This window comes from Arabidopsis thaliana, chromosome 5, assembly GCF_000001735.4.
Source record: "Arabidopsis thaliana chromosome 5, partial sequence".
NCBI lineage: Eukaryota > Viridiplantae > Streptophyta > Magnoliopsida > Brassicales > Brassicaceae > Arabidopsis > Arabidopsis thaliana.
The window spans coordinates 15305815-15325779 of record NC_003076.8 but is presented as its reverse complement, the minus strand read 5'-3'; the positions used below and the strand labels follow the sequence as shown (position 1 = coordinate 15325779).

Here is a 19965-nt window from a genome sequence, read left to right as displayed (position 1 = left end):
ATTCATTGACTTAAACCGAACTCAACTGTTCAATAATCTGTGTATAATGGGCAAATCTTGTAAGAAAAAAAAACTAATCCTGTTAATTTTCTAGGAAAAAAGAATAATGAATGCCGAAGATGGAACGAAACGATGTAGCGTATATTTCTTAGAAAAGGATTTTAACGCTGAAAATGGAGCGATCATCAATCTTAAACCAAAATTGCAGACGTTAGTTAGACAATGAAATACGAAGGTAAGACGCATATTACTTAGCCACACAAGTCAAACAAAGATAAATAAAAAAGATCACTTAAAGACAAATGCTAAATAGCGGTCAGTCTTCTTAAGGGGTATCAATTAGGTGTAAAACCAATCTTTTTTTTTTCCTTTTTTATATAGAGTAGGTGTAAATTATAGAGAATACTATTAAAAGTTTTTGGATCGTCTGATTTCTGTTATTTTATAAGTCAAGGTGAAGTCTGAAAACATTAAAAATACATATAGAGATTACGAGGAACACATAATGGAGAGAGCACAATGGAAGGAGACATGGTGAGACATCAACTCCAGCCACAAAACTCATCACTTGGATAGACAAACAAATTCGAAACCAATTCTCAATGATTCGGGCTACGGACGACAAGAGATACGAACCATGCCTCCAAGCTTGGTTTGCATTTTAATTTTGTTTTTCTTTTATCAATTTTTTTACCTTCTCAAATTATTCAGAAAACTTCCATTTGATGTAACAAATGTTATTATTCAGGAATATAATTTTTAACATTACATTTATAAAAAAAAAAGTAAAAATCTTATCCAATTTGTAGGCAAGTCGATTTACCAGTCCATTTGAGAAGTAGTCAAGTATCTTGCAATAAGTTACATGTTTCGCAGGTATTTTTACTATATCCATTTATGTTTTAGCTCCGCCAAAAAATTTAGATATTTGAGTGAAAGCTTTCTATAACTTAAAAAGTGTCTAGTGTTGAGGATTGGTATTGCTTGTAACCCAAGAAACTATTTCTAACCTTATTTTCTTTAACAATTCTGAGTTTCTTAAGACGCAGCCAACAATTCAATGACGAGAGAATCACAAAGCCAAAAATAAACTCAAGAAAATTGTAATAAAATTAATATCGCTGAAAGCGCAATGATTAAAAAATACAAAGAAAGATAAACCCTGTAATGTGGCCAAAGAAGATGGTAGAAGGAGGCTAGGGTCCAAACTCTAGATGCCTGCAACCGTACCTGATGTCGCAAACTCTTTTTGATGCTCCTAGACCTTAAAACATTCATCCTCTTGTAGACTCTCCACCTTGGATAATCGAAGGAGTAAAAGCTTAACAAACTACTGTGCTGGTCAAATCTACGACATCATAAGAAAAAGAAAACATTTAGTTAGCTTGAGTAACATTATATGGTTTGAGCAAGGAATCTTGCGGCACAAAAGCTTAACATTATATGTTTCCTGTGCAACAAACTTCCTCAATCTAGGGATATAATTTTAGTAAACAGTATTACTATGGAAAAAACTTTACCTCGTCTCCTTCTCCGCCTTTAAACGGTGGTTGTTAGGAAAAACGCATTGAAGAAGTGCCGTGCCATGGATGTTATAGAGGAACTGGAGGTGGGATTCAGGTAAGTGGAAGAAACAATAACAATAGATCACTGTCTTGTTCTTCTCTCAAGTTCTCAACCAAGTGCGTCCCAACCAGTCTTCCAAAAAAATGGAGGACTTAGAGTTGGAGTACTCCACATTCTTTTATCACCACTTCGTAACGGTTGACTTCGAACTCGAAGAAAAACTCGTTGGTTTTCACATCCGCTTCAAGTTCAAAGGTTAGCAAATGCTCCGCCAAAATTGGAGGCACAACAAAGCCGTGTGCAGATCTCCATGGAACAATAACACCCAATTTGCGTTTGTCCATTATACGATAATATACCTGAAATGACGTACCATTGGCCTCCTTTTTCTTATCATCTTTATTAACCAGCAAGACACAAGCCTTAAACACCAAGGTTGTAGAAAGAGGACTTTGATTCAAATTGACAAGCACGGAACCTCCAGTTTTTCGGTAAGTGAAGTTTGAAGGCACTCGTCTTCCGGGTAAGATCGAACAAGTGCTACTACTGGTCTGGATGAGTTCTCTCGCTTCTTTATTCAGCTTCAAGCAGTTAACAAACCCGATAAACATATTTGGATGTTTGTAGAAGGAACAATCAAGCCTCTCTAGTGACTCGCAATTTATTACCCCTATGTTTGATAAGGAATCCGGAAGTTCTGGGAGTGTTACCAGGTTTTTGCATCCCTCTAGCATAAGCGTCTCAAGACGAGAGATTTTCTTGACCCACCGAGGTAATTCTTGCATTTTTGTATCGTTAGACGACAACATTGTGATGGTATCAAGAGCGTGCGGAGATTCCTTGAGGTTTTCATTGTATGACACTACAAAGTAACGAAGACGAGACCATGACTTGATCCTCGACGGCACTTCATTAATTGCAGTTCTCGCGAGGCTGAGATGCTTAATGTTTGTGGAGATATCAGGAAAACTTTTCAACAGTGAGCAATCAGTGATATCAAGGTTATCGAGAGATTCCAAGCTGATGTTGGTGGGAAGAACCTCTAGCTTTGAGCATCCTCGTAATCTCAACTCCCGCAATTTATGAAGGCTTCCTATAGAGGAGGGCAGCTCCACCAAGCTAGTGCACATTACAAGATTCAGTTTCTCAAGATTAGTGGTGTTTCCAATAGAGAAAGGAATCTCCACCAAGCTGGAGCATCTAGTGAGATTCAAATCTTGAAGTTTAGTAGCTGTTGAGAGATCAGGTAGCTCCTTTAGGTTTCTCGAGTTACTTAAATTCATCCACTTCAGGTTACCAAGTGGCTGGACAAACAAATAAAGACAGCATAAGGAAACACAATTACTAGTATTTAGAGCACTCCTTTTGATGAAAAAAAAAACCATATTGAAAATAATTATGTACCTGTTTTCCTTCCCATAACTTCTCAAGTTTGCTTTTCCGCATATGTAGGTTGACTAGGTACGTTGTACAAAAGTTTGAAGGCAAACTTTTCATCGGAAAATAGTCCCATTCTATTAATCTAAGTTTCTTAGGTAGATAATTTAAACCTTGCGGTAAGTACAACTTCTCGCTTCGGTCTCTCAGAACTCTTAAGAATTTAAGGTTAGTCATTCCTTCAAAAGCTCTCTCACTTATATTTAATCTCCCTGATAGGTTATCTAAGTCGAAACATATACCTTTAATACTTTTACTACCCTGCAAAAAGACCAAAAAAGGAGGATAATGAGATATATATAGTAAGCTATAAAATGATTTTAATTTTAGGGAACAAGAAAACATAAAACTAATAATATAACTAACCGTGCCATCGGCGAGTACTTCACAAATATCTTTAGTATCAACCAAAAACTGACGCTTTTCAGGCTCACGGATTGAGTGGTGTGCCGGATGATAACGGACAATTTCTTTACCCAATTGTTCTAGTAGATTATGCATTTTTAGCACTTTGTAGTTAACACCTTCGAGATCAATGAGAGATTTCTCAGCTAAGAGGTGAAGCCCATGCCTCGCATCCAAGAAATCTAAAGCAAGATAATCTTCGACTTTCACTATTTCTTCATTGTTGAAAAGGCATGCTATATGAAGGAATAAATCTTTATCTTCAGGAGATAAAGCATCGTAACTAAACTTCAAAATGCTTTGAATATTAGCATCAAGGCGAGTCTTTAACCTTGGTAATGCAATTACCCAATCATCCTTAGACATTCTTCGGAAGTGGGAGCCCATAACTCTTAGTCCCAATGGTAGTTCACCTAAAAGGTCTGTAACTTCCCAAGCAAGCTTCTCAAAACCATCTTTAGGGAAATTTTGACCAAAAGCATACGTACAAAAGATTTGAAAAGCTTCATATTTTGATGGAAACTCCACCTTGTAAATATTGTTGATGTCATGTGCCTCCAGAAGTTTTTGGTCTTGCGTTGTGATGATAATCCGACTCCCAGGACCGAACCATTGAGTTTCTTTTGCGATAGCATCTAGTTGTATTGATTGATCAATGCTATCAAGGACAATAAGCACTTTATTGTCCTTCAACCTATCAGGTACAACTCCTAAATGAGTAATCTTGGTCTCCTTATGGTTGGTTATCTCGGACATTAACTGGTTCTGTAAGTGCAACTTTGCACTGTAATCGTCAGAACCCACTGGTCTTGTATGCATCAACTCTTTAATATTGTCCATAAAGACACTCAATCCAAAATCGCCAGAAAAACGGTTATATAAGACTCTTGCAATGGTGGTCTTCCCAATCCCAGAAGGACCCCAAATCCCAATCATCTTCACTTCATTAGAGTGTAGGCTCAACAACGATTTCATTTTTTCCATATGAGCTTCCATCCCAATCAAATCGTCAAAATCTCTTGAGGGTGAGGAACGATTAAGAATGTTTGAAACGTCAATGGAAATTTTTTCAATCATGCTCGCTTCATTATCCCTAGCAAAAATAGAGAGATCATTTTATACATCCCCTAATTATTCATAAATTTTTTCTCATACACATCCAAAACAAATATGTGGTGCTTGTCTTGTTATTTTCTAAAAGATACTAATAAATATAGTGAAATATTACTAAGAGCAAGTAAAAACTAAATAAAGAAGGCAAACCAGATGTGCCAATGCTCTCCAGCGATTGTTGCCGCACCATCCAAAACTTCTCTCCATGTCTTAACCTGCTCCTCTGTTTTACTTTCACAAGTTCTTTCGAAGACCTTCCCAAACTCTCCTGTCTGCTTCTTTACATCTGTTGGGTCAACGCCATAGAAAATGGTCATCACTGTTTGATTCAAATCTTTTCTACATTTCGTGATCTCCACCAACTCGTTTAGGCACCATGATGAAGAAGCATAGTTCTTTGAGAGCATGACGATTGCGATCTTTGATCCTCTGATAGCTTCGTCGAGCTCAGGACCAATAGACTTGCTCCTGTCGATATCATTATCAATGAATGGAACGATTCCCTTTCGTTTGAACTCTTTTAGCATGTGAGAAAGAAAGGTTTTGCGAACATCTGCTCCGTGGAAACTCGGAAAGACATCGTATTTTCGGGACAAAGAAGATGGAATAGTTGGAAGAGCTAAAGAAGAAGCTATTGTTTTGTTTTCTTGATGGGATTTGACTTTTCTATAAAACATGAAATATATTGTACCGAAAAGCGTGAAGAAAATTATGGCTGTAGCACAAAAACTAGAGAGAAAAGAAGAATCCATTTGAGTATGATAAAGAGAAGATCAATTTCTCAAAGCTATTTAGAAAGCAATCTGTAAAAAGAAATTGAAAGGGCTTTTTCTCTTTGTTTGTTGTATCTGAAAAAATGATTTTATCGAGATAAGTCATTTAAGAGCAATCTGCAACAGTCTCTCGATCTACTTGTAATTTTTAATCATATTGTTTTTGGAAAAACTGATAAAGAATGACCGACACATAAAAGTCAAACAACAATAAATAAGAAAGTCAGTTAAAAAATTACAACTTGTCCAAATAAGGACAAATGCTAAATATCATTAGGTGTAATAAAACCTATCTTTGTTACATAAAGTAGACAAATCTCTAAATTCTATTATTGATTAGGTGTGTGTTACTACTCCTTGAACAAATTTTTTGTTGCATAACAATTAAGTATTTACAAGTTTTTTTATGCAAATAATGTATAAATTTAATATTTTATAATGATTTCTGTATTGATTGAACTTTTGAAAGTGGATATATTTTTTTTGAAAGAATGTAAAATTTATATTCAAATTTTAAATTGTGTATTTTTAGCTAAAACATTTTCTATTTTGCAGCGGAAGAAAAAAAAAATTGTTTTGTTTTAGATCATTCTTTAGTCGAATGTCTCCTTCTCCCAATACGTTGATAGAAATATTCTGGTTTAAACTTTGATGCTCTTAAACTTATAGTTTAAGAAAGACTCTCAATAAGTACAGACACAGTAAGGTTAAACAAAATTGAAAATTCATAATGAGGTGTATAGCTCTTATAAGATATTATTTTGATTTTGCGTAAACACATTCATGGAGCTTCTTTTTAGCTATGATAATAATATAGATAAATTGTGAAAATCTAGGTTTGCGAATTTCCGAAATCTATTGTCCATAAAACACAAATTTTTGTAAACACAAAAAACCATAATTTTTTGAGAACTAATCTTAGAAAACTTAATTTTGATAACCTGTTTCTGGACTAATCAGATTTGGAGGCATGATGAAGCTGATAAAAATGAGAATAAAGATGTTGATCTAAATCTTTTGGAATTGTGTTGTTTCTAACAGTTTTTCTTTAATAGTTTTGATCTTTAATGTTTGGTGTATAAATATTTTAGACGTTCTAAACGTATTTATTTCTTAATATTAGAAAAAATCGTTACATGTGAAATTTGTTTTCGTTTACATAGAAGAAAACTAGAAAAGAAAGAAGGATAAAACCAAGTTGTCGACTCATCTTGGCTTGTATGAAGAGACAAGTGATAAGATCATTGGAAAATGAATCGACATTACTCCGAAAATAATTTCTATAAAATTTACATAAACTCTGAAAATCAAATACATATACCAAACTTACCGAACATTTGATATTACATGAATTAAATTCTCTTATACTATTCCATTTTTTGTTCATCCCCTCCTTAATTTTCTAACAATTCCGGAAAATTCTCATGACAATGACAGTCCAAGATTTCAGCTACTTTTATTGGGGCTTCCCTCCGGAGTTCTAAATTCCCGACGCCTTAATCACCGCCCGCGCATAGCCGAGCCTCCCCTTATAGAAAAAAGGCAAATGCCTTAGGCTACACTAAATATAATTCATTCATAAGCCACATTTGATAGAAATTATCTTTCTAACTACTCAATTATTTTTTCTTGTGATCAATATTCCAAAGGTTTTATTCATACCAATACTGATACTTAACTCATTTATTAGAAGCTTTTCTATTTTTAATGCTTTTTAAAGATTTGTTTTTCAGATTTTAAGTTTATGTACATTTTACTCTTTGTTTGATAATCTAAAATTTCACATTCTTAAATATTGTCGTAGGCCTCTAAAACCGTAGGCACGGTTCACCGAAGAATTATTCACCAACTGCATAAATCAAGAATATAGATTGTAAAAAAAATTAAAAATATTATCAAGTCATGAATGTCTCTATCTTATCTCACTTACCTTACATGCAAATAAACGTAATGTTTTTATCAAAAGGAAATTTATTACCATATTATCGCAGTTACAGTTACAAAGAAAGCTAATTGGTTTCCAAATTCTGTCAACTTGTTTTAGCAAGGGTACTTGCATAAGCACAAACTAAAATCATCAAGGGTGTTACAATATCCATGTCCACCATTGTATCTTTGTGCACAATTCCTATCACAACATTGTTCATTACAACTTTCACCGCAATTGCCAAGCCCACCATTGCAAAGCTTTGTTGGACCACACTCGTAAGTGCACGTGCACAGCAACATTCCAACCGGCCCGTCACATTTACTTTCGCACGATGGCCCGTGTTTGGCCTTACATCTTTGATCGCAACCATCGCAAAGGCCTAGTCTGTCGTTACAGATACTTGCTCTTGTCTGATTAACAACTACAGCATTGTATATATACTTTATTAAACTTAACAGATATATAAGAATATATTCACTCTATAGAAATTAAGTACAAGGAATTCAAGAAAATAGCTACAAGAAGACTTAAGAAAAAAAATATATATATCTGTAATATGTATTTCTTAATTCTCATAACATTAATCTTCTATGTGGACGTCTAAATTATAAAAACTAAGGTTAGACTTTGAGATTTTTTGTTTAGTTTTTGTTCACATAATAGAAGAAAATAACCTTTTAAAAAAATATATTTAACATGAAAATTGAAAGGTGTACAAAAAATTATAATACCTGTGGCAAATATGATAAGCAAGCTAACAAGGGATGCAAGTGAAGGTATCCTCTCCATACTTTCACGTTTTCTTTTAAACTTTTCTCTAAGATAATGGTTTTTATGTTATTGTGGCATTTAGTTAATCTATTTAAAAGCAAGTCGAGGACTCACAGTCAACGAACTTGAAATGTTACAAGGATATAAATGGACTATCCATTAATATTATCATATGATTTTTTTCCATATACACAAATTTTTGGCTAAAATTGTTACGGCCAATAAAGTGCATTGAGTAATGAAATCTTATTCTTTACTAAATATAATGTTCTATAAGAGAATTATATGATGTACGAAACCAATAAAATGCTTAGCAACACTAAAAAAAAAACTATAATATTTCAAAATTAATAAGAAAATTGGCATACTATCTTTTTGCAAGATTTTTTGAAAAATTTCATTATTATTTCAGTTTTCTTATTGAATTCGGAAGAAAAAAATACCTTGATAGATAATATTTTCTAGTATGGGTTTACATCCTTTCCTCTTAATATTTAAGCAAAAAAGGTAAAAAATAAAAGATTGTGGACCCAAAAAAAAGGTTGTTGACATTAAAATATATTGAAAGTAACAATTAGTTTTCAACTATTAAAAACATACTACATGACAACAATCAACTTAGCATTGAAAGTTGAAACAAAGAAAAAAAATGATAACAAAGCAGATTGGATTATTGGCAAATGGATTGACATGAAGAGATTTCAAAAGTCATGTGAGCAAGAAGACATCAGAAACAGAGAAGATGGCCAAACTCAATCAACTAAAACATTAACCCAAGAGACGTTAGGCCCATTTGCGAAGACAGAACACAACCAAGAATGGTCCCTCACATAGAAAATCAAATATAAACCAAACTTTACCAAACATTTGAAAATAACCACTCCTTCATTTAATTCCCCTATACATAATCTTCACGTATAAAAAAGAGTTTTACCATCACCATTTTCTTCAAACCCTCTAATATTTTCTCGAGAACATTAATAACAATGCCCGAAAACGCTAATGAAAGTCCAAGAATCTCATTTTCTAACGATTTTTGCCACCACGAGTCCATACCAATCGAGCAGCGTACATCACAATCTCCGTATGATATCTCCAACTTCTATTGGGGCTTTCCTTTGGAGTTTTCAATACCCCGCGGTGCAATCTCCGGCGAGAGCTCCTGGTCCGCGGAAGAGTTCTTCAACGACGGCAAAATCCTCCCTATAGAAATGAAAAAGATCCCGGAACCCATATATCGTAGTAAAACAGATAAATATAAAACCGGTTTACCCAGACCTGAGATAATTCCAATCGAAGATTTTGAACCGGTTCTTGAAATAGAAGAAATTGGAGACCAAGAATATGAGGTAAAGTTGCCATTACTTCCTTATAACTCGACCGGTTCGAATTCTATCAAGAGTCAGGTTTCGTCTTCTTCTTCTTCTTCTTTTAACGGTAGTTTTCCGAAACCGATATTGAAGAACAACCATGGAGGTTATAACTACAAGGGACATGGAGGTGTGATTAGGGTGAGCTCATTTCTGGATATGGTACCTTCGGGGAATTTGTTTGGGTTAGGTTCGATAAATTTTGATGGTGGAAGAAACAAAAACAAGATACGATCAATGTTTTTCTATTGGTAAGAATGACTTTTTGTGGAGTTAAGTGAATTAGTGTTTTATTCTCTTCTATGTTTCCTTAACTTTTGTATTTCAGAATAAGTATCATTTCTCTTAATTAATCCATAAAGAATTGTTTATAAACGTCTAAATAAATCGTTTCTTTATTAATAATCCCCATTGCTCGAGTTAGAGCAGAACTTCCACATGGAATGCAAATAAAACCTAGCTTCGTTGACAATACAAAGAAATTTGGTTGTATTTTGTTTACACAAATAATGATAAATTTGTTATTGAAGACAATTAGAAAGTTCGACAAGTCAAGTGACAAGTAACCAATTCCATTTCAAGCTTGTCCTACTCCGTTATTCATTTGAATATGTTTCCCATCATTTTTAGTTTCTTTTTTTTTGTCAAAAGTCTTTGTCTTACATGGTGTGTCTAGATATTTAATGCTATAAAGGAAAATGAAAAAACAAGGCATTAACATTAAACATACCTTTATCGTCGATCTTATCATGTTATGTATAGTCATCACTCATCAAACTCGTTACTCGTCAATACCTAAGGTGTGATATATCAACAATTCAACATTATGGACGTTTATTGCATTCGGTAATGAGCTTATATATGTACTTCATGTTTCTGTTAATTTGTATGGAGCTTTTATATTTTACTACTATTGTTTCAATAAATATCTCATTTTGAGTAGGGTTAAAAACACTTGACTTTAAAATTATTTTATGTTAAATTAGTTTTGAGTAGGATTAAAATATGTATTTATGATTAAATAATCAGTGTAATTTAAAAACGAGACTTATTTTGAAACAAAAAATACCTTGTAGAACGTTATAAAAACCTTCTATGTCTTGATATCAAATCATATAAAAGTTCAAGCCTTGTTAGTAACAAAAGAAAGCCAAGTAAGTACAGGTTTACAAATTATGCTAACATGTTTTAGCAAGGGTATTCGCATTGGCAAAAATTATAATTACCAAAGGAGTTACAAAATCCACGTCCACCATTATACTTTTGTGCGCAACTGGTATCACAACATTTATATGGACACTTTCCACTGCACATACCAGTCCCACCGCTGCAAACGTTACCTTTGGGGGGTAAAGGTGGTCCACACTCGTAAGTGCACGTGCACGACAACATCCCAACCTCTCCGTCACATTTGCTTATGCACGATGGCCCGTGTTTGGCCTGGCATCTTTCGTCACATGTTTCGCAAAGGCCTAGACTTTCATCGCATGAATCTGCTCTTGTCTGATTAACACCTAGAGCATTGTATATATACGTATACCTTATTAAACTTAATATAGAAATAAAGTACTCTTAATATAGCAAACTTAAGAGTATTTACACTCTATAGAGAAATAAGGTACAAGCAATAATAACAATGAGAAGACTTTTCAAAAAATCTTACTCTTCTGTAAGTTTTATGGAATATGCAACTATATGTATCTCCCAAAATATGTTATTCTTATGTAAACATCTAATTTATTAAACAGAGGTTAGAGTTTAAAATTTTGGGTTTTACGGTTTAATTTTGCTTCATTTTGATAAATTAGACGTTCACATAATGAAAATAACGTTACACAAAAATCATGTTTCCCGTAATGTTAAATTATTGACAATGTCAAAATTTAATGTTTTGATGAAAATAAGTCACGCCATTGCTATTTTCTTAAATTTGTTGGCATATATCTAATTCACTTTAATTTGTTCTTGCATTTGTACATTTATGATTAGACATAGTAAGTCTTATTTATGTTATCATTATAAGAACCAATACTTTTATATGAAATAATCACATTACTATATCATACTATTTTGTTTATGTTCTGTTCATCCATTGCCATGGGACATATGATAATTCATCTACGTTGTACTAGAAAATGTCAAGCAGAAGTGGTTTTGTCAACTGTCCATAAACTGGCAATATCAAAATTTGATTATTGTGAACGTATAATTATATTTAAAATACTTGAAACGTTTAAAGAAATCGAATAAAGTAAAGAACCATAACAATTGAAAGATATACAAAATATATAATATACCTGAGACAAATATAATAAGGAAGCTAGCAAAGAATACAAGTGAAGTTATCCTCTCCATATAAATACTTTCACTTTGTTTTAGTTTTCTTCTTAATGTCTCTCTGTAAGAGATTTGATTGTAAGTTATTAGGTTAGTTCATGTATTTAGAAACAAGCTAAGAAGAAAACAATTAGAAGATACGGACTTTAATTTCTCATCCATGAATACTTATCATGGGTTACAAAATCTGAGTTTGTATTAAAAGAGATGTTATGTAAAGAGAAAATTAGATTCTAAACCAATAAAATAATTACATCACTCCATGAAATCTATATCATTCAAAATTAATAAAAACAATTCCATACTATTTTTTAGGCAAGATTTTATGCAAGATTTCATTATTATTTTCCACTTTTTCTTGGATTTATACAGAACAATACCTCTAAACATATTTAGAAGAAACTCAAGTATGGATTTATATTCTTGTTCTTTTTTTCACATTTACATTAAAAAAAGAATTTCAAAATTGAAGTAAGAAATCTGATTATATTAAATGAGTACCATTAATTTCTTTTACATTTGAAAAGTATAAAATGTAATGTATTTATGAAAAGGGAATTGTCAAGAGTCGATACCATATATCTTAGATTATTAACATAAATATATTACGTGTAAAGAAATAATTCTTGGAATAGTTTTTAGAATTGGTTCTTTGAAATTATTCACTGGATCATCGCCAAAAAAATATTGTCGGTTGACAGACAGTTTGGTATCCCTTATTTAAAATTTATCATGCGTTTCGTTAACCAAATTATTTCTCTGTGTTTGTTAATGGTATACTGATATTTGAAGTTACGTCCAAAAGTATTATAACATTATACAACTTTAGACTTTTATGCTAAGAAAATCATCTTCATGGGTTTGGTGAACCATATACCAGTAGAAAATTTAATAGCTAAACGAAAAAATATAGTTAGAATTTTTGAGTTCTTGAATTTGGTAAGACTAATTCTCCTTGAAAATGAAATGATATAAATTGGTAGGACTGAGAAAATACACATGTTAAACATTTGGTGTTCGTATTCTACTCTAACATTAATGAGTATGGAGGTCGTCTGGTTGGAAAGCGGTAATGGATGTTTCAATATTCATTTGATCGGACTGGATTCGAAATACATGTAATTTTAAACCAATGTATAAGTATATTGGTCCTAAATACACAAATACCCAAATTCATGTCCAAACTCGAATCCTCGATCCATATAGTCTACTAAGAAATATGAGCCAAAATATTTGGATATGGTTCAAAAATACTTTAAAAATCGATAGAGCAGATCATAATTCTTAATTAGTTAATATTCGAGATAATTTATCGAAAGTAACCAAATGTTACTATGAAATGCCAAAAAACCATTACAAAAATAGTGAGTATCCTAAGCATTAGAAGATAGCAATTGGTGTGGTTCTGCTATATTAGACTTAACCATGCATTTTAGTGTTTGTGAAAATGTAAACAAGCTAAGTATATAAATATTGCTTTTGAATATTTCACAGCAAAAAACAAGCTAAGTGTTTGCCCCTAAGAAAAAACAAGCTAAGTGATGCATCAAAAGATCAAAAAATGGATTAAACAACTTAAAACAGAAGTAGTAAACAAAGTTTATAATAGTAAACAGAGACGAAGTCGAGAACAGAACATCATCGGCGAATGGCAATCCATCTATCCAACATACCACCATTCCTTGAGTCAGGGAGCGTGACGTAATGAGCTTATGGCTTAACCTCTGATTCGAGAGAGCTGTTGTGAAGTATTATAGGGATGTTGGTGCTTTTTTCCATTCCGTTTTTTCCACATATTGTAAATCGTACTTTGAAAATAAAATCAAATGATACCGTTGTCAATGTGATTGTACGTTCGGCTGAGCAAACTAAAGACACAAATCTTTGACGTTTTCTAGAAACACATCTAAAAGCTATAACCTATATATTGGGGGTTTCATATAAAATAAAATAAATTCATATAGACATTAAAATGTGTTGAAAATTAAGTAAATTAATTTAAATTGTTAGATGCTTTAAATATGCATGAACTAGTAAACCCTCCTAAACTTTTTTAAGTACTATACATACATATTCATATACCTTATCATAGGATGACTTCATTGTTCCTCCAAGGCCGATAGTTGACAAAACAAAAAACAAAGTACTGCAGAATTATTCTCAGTGATTAATACAACTATTAGTATTAGAGAAAGAATGATTAATTGATTATTATAAATACTAGTGACATGTTCATAATTTGTAAATTAGGTGAATAATTCTCTGTTCAACAAATTGAGATGTGGAGTCTTCTCCCTTCCCTACAACTTTTTTCAAAGTCGACCAAAAAATCAATGCTTCAAAGTCTAACAAATATCAGTGCTGAAGTCAAAGTCTTTCCTACACCCAATAAAGCAAAAAAAAACTTAAATGCCAAGTTAGATCTTTCTTTTCTACTTTTTTTTTTCGGTTTTGCATATGTAATCTCATGTAAAAGCATAAAATTGTGTTTAACAAAGCCAACAAAAAAAAAACATAAAATTGTAAACCGGGATATGTTGTATGACTAAAAAATAATACGTTTTCGTTTGATCTAGCAGAAAATTCATGTATGAGAATTTTTTTTTCCAAAGAATAAAGAAAGAAAAGAATGTAAAAAAGTAAGAAAAACAAAAAATTACTTTTTGCATATAGTCAATAATGGTAGGTGAATTGTTGTCTAGACATTCTTCGTATAGTCGTATATATATCTATCTACCTTGTTGCTCTTCTTTTCTATACCTCACAATTTGTTTATTAAGACATTCGTGAAAAACATACTATTTGGTAGCCTTTTTTAATTATCGTCACAATGAGTCTTAAAAGCAGAGTTACCTCAACATCTTCACACAATCTTCATCATTCGGAAGAAAGAGTCCCTCTCCGATCAGATTCAGACCAGTCATGTCTGAATTCAAGTCCAGAGTTCGACTTTTGTCTCCGTCAGAACTCAAAACAACGGTTTTCTCACGCCGACGAGCTCTTCTCGTACTGGAAAAACCTTTCCCACACGGCCACCGACACTATTTCGAAGAAGACCGAGATTACTTCTCCGAGAAGCAATCTTCAAACCCTAGCTGCGAAATCCGACACAAGAGATTCTGATTCAGATGATCCAAGTTTTGGGTGTGGTTTTTGGCTTGTAAGAAGCAAATCTGTTGGGTACTCAATGAGAAACAAGAAAACAAATTCTTCTTCGGAATATCAACGGAGCAATAGTGATCCACATAAAAAGAAGAAGAAGAAGAGTTTGCAGAAAATGAATTCTACAGAGATTAGAGCTTCAAGATCCATGAATAGTCCGGCGTTGAATGTCCCATTGGCTGATATATTTTGCTTAGGCCCTGTTTTTTCCGGTAGCCGTGATCGTAGAAAATGAAGTGTGCTCTTATCTTATAACCATGATCCTGACCTAGTTTCTGGAACATGTGAAGAGTTAGGTGTATGATTGGTTTAAGCTAAGCTAGAAATTTGGAGAAAGGAAAAATGAGAATCTTAATTCGGATCGTCATACTCAAACATAACTAAGAATCTAATTCGAGTTTTTTCATGTTATTGATTTGTTTGTACATTGATGTAACATATACGTTGGTTGTACGTAATATAGAAATGTAATTTTCACATTTCATAGAAAGAAATAGACTGTACTATTTTGTGAAATGGTTAAACTATACCGGCAAAAAACCATCAAACCGACAAATGATCAAATAGTATAAGTACTAGTCAAACGGTACACATATATTGATTAAACATGTGAATTTAAAACCTTTGACTAATAATATTGACCAAGTTGACTGATAATGTGATTAAAGAATAAAGTTGACTGTTTACTTGTATTGTCGTATTAGTTTTCCAAAAACTTTAGGCGTGGATTTTTGCTACATATTAATATTGTTCGATGTGATATAAAACGACGTAACTTGTGTTTAGAAAATTAAGCATCCTCTACATATGTAATATGAACAGTCAATGAGAAAGTTAAATAAAAAAATAATGATGCGTCATTTTTAGGTGGTCTTGTTCTGTTGTTAAAGTAATTTTTAGAAGGTTTTAAGAACGGTTTAAGGTTTATTAATGAAAATATTGTTTTTCTCTTAATTTTTTTTTATTCAGTTGGACTTTTCTCTTCTATAAAAATATGTGATGATCTAATTTAACCTTTTATCAAAAAAATAAAATAAAATGTGAGGACCTAATCTTTCCAACCTTACCGTGTACGATTGATCCATGTACACGCTTCATCGTACTGAACTCTTTATTGATGTATTTTAAGAGTTTGCTAAAATGAATGCATTCTTGTACAGTTAAACAAAAAACTTCGTCCACTTATGTGTATTGTTGCTTGAAAGTCTAAGATTGTGGAAGCACTTTGCCGGTAATTAAGACGACACAAAATTCTAAATTTGAACGCCAAGTACCACAAGCTCGGTGGTCGAATAAAGACCACTTTATATAAGGAAGACATGTAAAATGGGTTAGAGACAGGAATTGTCGTCCAAACTTTTCTTTGAGTCAACTAGTATGAGACAAGGGTTAGAGTCAGCCATTTCTGCGTAATGCAAACGTTTGCAACATAGTTACATTGGCGGGAAAATAATTACATATATATGCCAAGGAAGAGTGTAGTTTTTTTAGGTCCATCATATGATACCTAGAGCTAGCTGGAAATGATCGTCTTCAAATAATATTTGAGTCGAGATTTTGAGAGTAATGTCAGCTATATACGAAGAGTAGAAGATAGACAACATATTTTTCCTGAAACGTTATAAGGAAGGAGAGATCACATCTACTTTGAACGAAACCGAAGTGTTTTAAATTTGCGTGAAGTGTAGACCTTATATATGTTTTATGTCCGAGAGGCTTGTTTGGTCTCGACATAAAAGACATATTGTTTGGTTTTGGTCTTATCAGTGAATCCCAGAGGCTAATGCATGTACACAGTACACAACATTTTAAAGTTCCATGTGTTATTGGCATCCATGTGCTATTAAGTGAGTAGGCCCGAGGTATAGACTAAGAAGGAGCAGGTCTGGCTTGTAAAGAATGAACAAGCAGCTAATGAGCTGTGGATTTTTCATTTGTTGTCATATATTTTGTGTAAATGTATAAAGATAGGCAAATAGCAAGGTATTTGGATTTTTCATTTGATTTTATTTGGAAGGAAATATATATACTAATCCATGGTCAAAAGAGTCGGACTAGTCCCATTTTTGAAAGCCAAAAACCAGCGTCCAAATAATTGAAAGAACATTGAATTCCTCTAGAATTTAGTCCAACATAATTATTACACAAAAATAAATAATTTTGGAACTTTTTCTAAAGAAATCAATAACCAAACAACCACCAATTGGAAAAAAAAAAAAAAAAATTATTAGAATGTGTTGATAAGCATTTTGTTTTTTAGGCTTGTTGATTTACAACTAGCTGGACAAAATTTCCGTGGGTGAGACCTGGTTCTTATCGAATATCTTCTTCTTACGGCAAGTCCAAATAGTCCATAAGAACCACAAGATCAGTAGTTCAATCCCAATTCTAGATGGTGGAAGATTCACCAACAATTTCGACCGTTCAATGCCCATTCAAGCTTGTTATTCGTGAAGGGTTGAAAGGGGTTTTAAAAAGTGCTGCCTCCCAAATTTTGCCAGCAAAAGGGCAGTTGAAGAAGAGGTGTAGGCTAGATTTTTCTTCTTGGCAGTGCGCGCAAAGAAAAAAAGACAATAAAAACTAATATATTTCTGCTATGATATAGTTCAAAACATTAACCATGATCTTATCCAAAAAAAAAAATTAACCATGAAAAAAACTCATAGCTTGTGGATGTATGATTTGCACACTCAAATATTTATTTAGGCTTTATAGGAATTAAAGTTCTCAATATCAACATATAATACAAATTCGATAAGTAAAGTTGTGAGTGGATGTAAATAAGAATGAGTAGAATTAGTATAATATTAGCTTTGTGAATAAGAATGAATGTTCCTCCATATATTTGGAAACTATGTAGTATATGATTAACAATCACTAACTATTAAATAGAACGAATTCTCTTAAATGTCTTCGTTTTCTATTTGAATTCTTTTATTCTTTTTTATAGGTTATTAGAGCATGTACAATGGTTGGGATTTCGTTTCCTATTTGAATTCTTTTATTCATTTTTATAGGTTATTAGAGCATGTACAATGGTTGGGACGGTCAAAATTCCTAAAAAAAAAAAAGTAATAATATTTTATTATTTTAATTATATTCTAGTTTTTTAATACAAATTGACCATTAATAAGATTACACGTGCAAATATGTTTGTGGGAACATCCCTTAAATGAGGACTTTCAGAAACTCTCTTTCATCCCTTTTTTACTTTTTAAATATTTTTGTTATTTTTAAGTGGATGAGCCTGTATAAAGAGATCCACGTTGGACGTGCTCTTAATGTTCGGCCCATTACCCGCTTCCGAACTGTTGTATCTTTTGTGGATCTCCTCACTTATAGACTACGAAGCTTTACTTTGCTTCGGTGTTAACTTCTAGTTGACCTTGCTTTTTATTAACTTTATGCTGATATGACAATTTTCGGTTGAATCCAAACTCAATGTTCGGATCCGACAGCAACAGAACCTAAATTAACCTAGAACAATTACGACCACTATTTTAATTAAACTTGTGAGAATTCTTTAAACGGTTTAGAAAGTTTTAGGAAGTTTAATTTTTTTCGTCTCAACCATTCTTTATTAACCAAACGTTACACTAATTGGACAAACGTTTATTTTTTCTTTTTAAATATAATTTAACATTACATTAAAAATAAAAAGAGAATTCTTTAAACGGACTTTTTCTTGGTCTAAAATCATATTTAATGTTTCATGATGCATTGACAAATTCTCAAAACAATATTTCGAAATAAAATAATTTGTTCTCTCCAAATGAATTTTCAGTAAGTGTACTTGGTGTCAAGGTGTCATCTACAAACGGATGACACATAACAAATTATGACTCTTTGGTCTATAATCTTCATGGTCACATCACATTGTACATGAACGAATGTGACAAAATGATATGAAAGAATCACACGAGTTATATAATATCAAGAATTTATGCTTTATTTTTTACAAACAAATCAAAATCACCAACACACCAAAAAAAGCCACAAAAACCCAAATCAACAATCAAATCCAAGAATTGTTTCTCATCAATCAAAATCCCACAAAAAACTAATAAAATCGTGTAAAAATCAAAGCTTTTGATAAACGAAATCAGTAAATTTGTCTGTAACCAAGAATAGTCCGACGACCACCACCACAGTCACCAACTTTTCTCCCTCCTCCTCCTCCACCGCCACCGCCATTAATAGCAGAAGCAGCCGCCATTGAAATCTTCTTAAGATCTTCAACATTAGCGTAACTCTTACGTGCCATTCCCATCATCATCATCCCTTTACTCTTCTTCTCTCCAGCACTCGCCGACTTGCTCCCTCTTGAAGCCGATCCCGTCAAAACGCCGCCGTTTCTACTCTTCGAAGTCGGTGGTGGCGGAGTAATAGTGTTGATATTAACCGGACGACGATTCTCTTTACGTATCACAGCAGAGAAATCAGGAACTGATTGTGCCAACGAAGACGGAACAGCTTTTTTCAGCGGAGAAAACCCAAATCGACTCTGTTTCTTCACCTTCTCCGGCGAAAACCTATCTTCTTGTGAAATTACTGAAATACCCTCGAACCGACTCTGTTTCTTCTTCTCCGGAGAAAACTTATCACCTTCTTGCGAATTTACAGAATTACCCTCGAATCTGACTTGTTTTTTGATCCTCGGCTCTTCTACTTCGTCTTCTTCCTCGAGGAATTTCTGAAAATCACGTTTCATGCGAAGCTTCGATTCACGTAATCTCGAGTATTCATCGTATCTTGGACCTCTTTCGAATCCGGAGAAACCGTCTAACAAGAGTTTAAGTTGATGTGTGTCGGAGTTTTGAGAGAGTATAAGAGACATCGGATCTACAGAGAAGAAGAGTTGTTCCATGGTCGGATTTGAGATTATATCCGCCATCGTTGAATAAAATTCGATCACTTCTTCAGTAAAAGAGAGAGCTATTTTGGTTAACCAGATTTTGTTGTTTGCAAAAAGACTTTATTTAATGGTAAAAAGGGTTTCTCAACGGTCTCATAGAAAAATTAGAGAGATTCTTTAGAGATTTTCTTCTGTTGACGATTTTACCCTTCTTCTTTTTTTCTTTGCTTACGTCTAACGGTCTTA

The 19965-nt window shown here is 33.0% G+C and overlaps 6 protein-coding genes and 2 long non-coding RNA genes across 11 annotated transcripts; 2 read left to right on the top strand and 6 right to left on the bottom strand.

The window, feature by feature from the left end:
• Positions 1–947: 947 nt before the first annotated feature.
• On the bottom strand, positions 948–5405 carry AT5G38340 (Disease resistance protein (TIR-NBS-LRR class) family; the record flags this gene model as incomplete). 3 transcript variants are annotated; one of them, NM_001344240.1, is made up of 5 exons in its annotated part: positions 948–1348; positions 1521–2870; positions 2971–3264; positions 3370–4501; positions 4672–5405. In NM_001344240.1, the coding sequence occupies 4 exons, from the start codon at positions 5271–5273 to the stop codon at positions 1719–1721; spliced, it is 3180 nt and encodes a 1059-aa protein (NP_001318694.1). The 3 variants fall into 3 exon arrangements, with proteins under 3 accessions (NP_001318694.1, NP_001330323.1, NP_198650.1); NM_001344241.1 differs by having other exon boundaries at positions 3370–5405; NM_123195.1 differs by lacking the exon at positions 948–1348 and having other exon boundaries at positions 1719–2870; positions 4672–5273.
• A 1863-nt stretch (positions 5406–7268) lies between these two features.
• Positions 7269–8097, bottom strand: LCR80 (low-molecular-weight cysteine-rich 80). Its single transcript, NM_123194.3, has 2 exons — positions 7956–8097; positions 7269–7645 (listed from the first exon to the last, which is right to left on the bottom strand). Exons 1-2 carry the CDS (start codon positions 8011–8013, stop codon positions 7335–7337), a joined length of 369 nt encoding a protein of 122 aa, NP_198649.2. The 5' UTR covers positions 8014–8097; the 3' UTR covers positions 7269–7334.
• Positions 8098–8597: 500 nt separating this feature from the next.
• On the bottom strand, positions 8598–8805 carry AT5G05705. Its single transcript, NR_142859.1, has one exon. It is a non-coding gene; the product is annotated as an other RNA (long non-coding RNA).
• A 77-nt stretch (positions 8806–8882) lies between these two features.
• On the top strand, positions 8883–9765 carry AT5G38320 (uncharacterized protein). Of its 2 annotated transcripts, NM_001125858.1 has the most exons (2): positions 8946–9344; positions 9459–9765. In NM_001125858.1, exons 1-2 carry the CDS (start codon positions 8982–8984, stop codon positions 9618–9620), a joined length of 525 nt encoding a protein of 174 aa, NP_001119330.1. In that variant the 5' UTR covers positions 8946–8981; the 3' UTR covers positions 9621–9765. The 2 variants fall into 2 exon arrangements, with proteins under 2 accessions (NP_198648.1, NP_001119330.1); NM_123193.3 differs by having other exon boundaries at positions 8883–9765.
• A 788-nt stretch (positions 9766–10553) lies between these two features.
• Positions 10554–11720, bottom strand: LCR58 (low-molecular-weight cysteine-rich 58; the record flags this gene model as incomplete). The annotated part of the gene is made up of 2 exons (NM_001036902.1): positions 10554–10879; positions 11663–11720. The coding sequence occupies 2 exons, from the start codon at positions 11718–11720 to the stop codon at positions 10554–10556; spliced, it is 384 nt and encodes a 127-aa protein (NP_001031979.1).
• Positions 11721–13222: 1502 nt separating this feature from the next.
• AT5G05695 lies at positions 13223–13447 on the bottom strand. Its single transcript, NR_142858.1, has one exon. It is a non-coding gene; the product is annotated as an other RNA (long non-coding RNA).
• A 955-nt stretch (positions 13448–14402) lies between these two features.
• AT5G38310 (uncharacterized protein) lies at positions 14403–15375 on the top strand. The gene has a single exon (NM_123192.3). It carries the CDS (start codon positions 14533–14535, stop codon positions 15097–15099), a length of 567 nt encoding a protein of 188 aa, NP_198647.1. The 5' UTR covers positions 14403–14532; the 3' UTR covers positions 15100–15375.
• Positions 15376–18771: 3396 nt separating this feature from the next.
• AT5G38300 (homeobox Hox-B3-like protein) lies at positions 18772–19933 on the bottom strand. The gene has a single exon (NM_123191.3). It carries the CDS (start codon positions 19756–19758, stop codon positions 18967–18969), a length of 792 nt encoding a protein of 263 aa, NP_198646.1. The 5' UTR covers positions 19759–19933; the 3' UTR covers positions 18772–18966.
• Positions 19934–19965: the final 32 nt, after the last annotated feature.

What these genes read in the sequence shown, in the direction of transcription:
- LCR80 (NM_123194.3), bottom strand. Translation starts at nt 8,013, where the DNA reads ATGGAGAGGATACCTTCACTTGCATCCCTTGTTAGCTTGCTTATCATA. An exon ending in GCTTATCATATTTGCCACAG is followed by an intron (nt 7,646 to 7,955) that starts GTATTATAATTT and finishes ACAATGCTGTAG; the next exon opens with TTGTTAATCAGACAAGAGCA.
- AT5G38320 (NM_123193.3), top strand. Translation starts at nt 8,982, where the DNA reads ATGCCCGAAAACGCTAATGAAAGTCCAAGAATCTCATTTTCTAACGAT.
- AT5G38310 (NM_123192.3), top strand. Translation starts at nt 14,533, where the DNA reads ATGAGTCTTAAAAGCAGAGTTACCTCAACATCTTCACACAATCTTCAT.
- AT5G38300 (NM_123191.3), bottom strand. Translation starts at nt 19,758, where the DNA reads ATGGCGGATATAATCTCAAATCCGACCATGGAACAACTCTTCTTCTCT.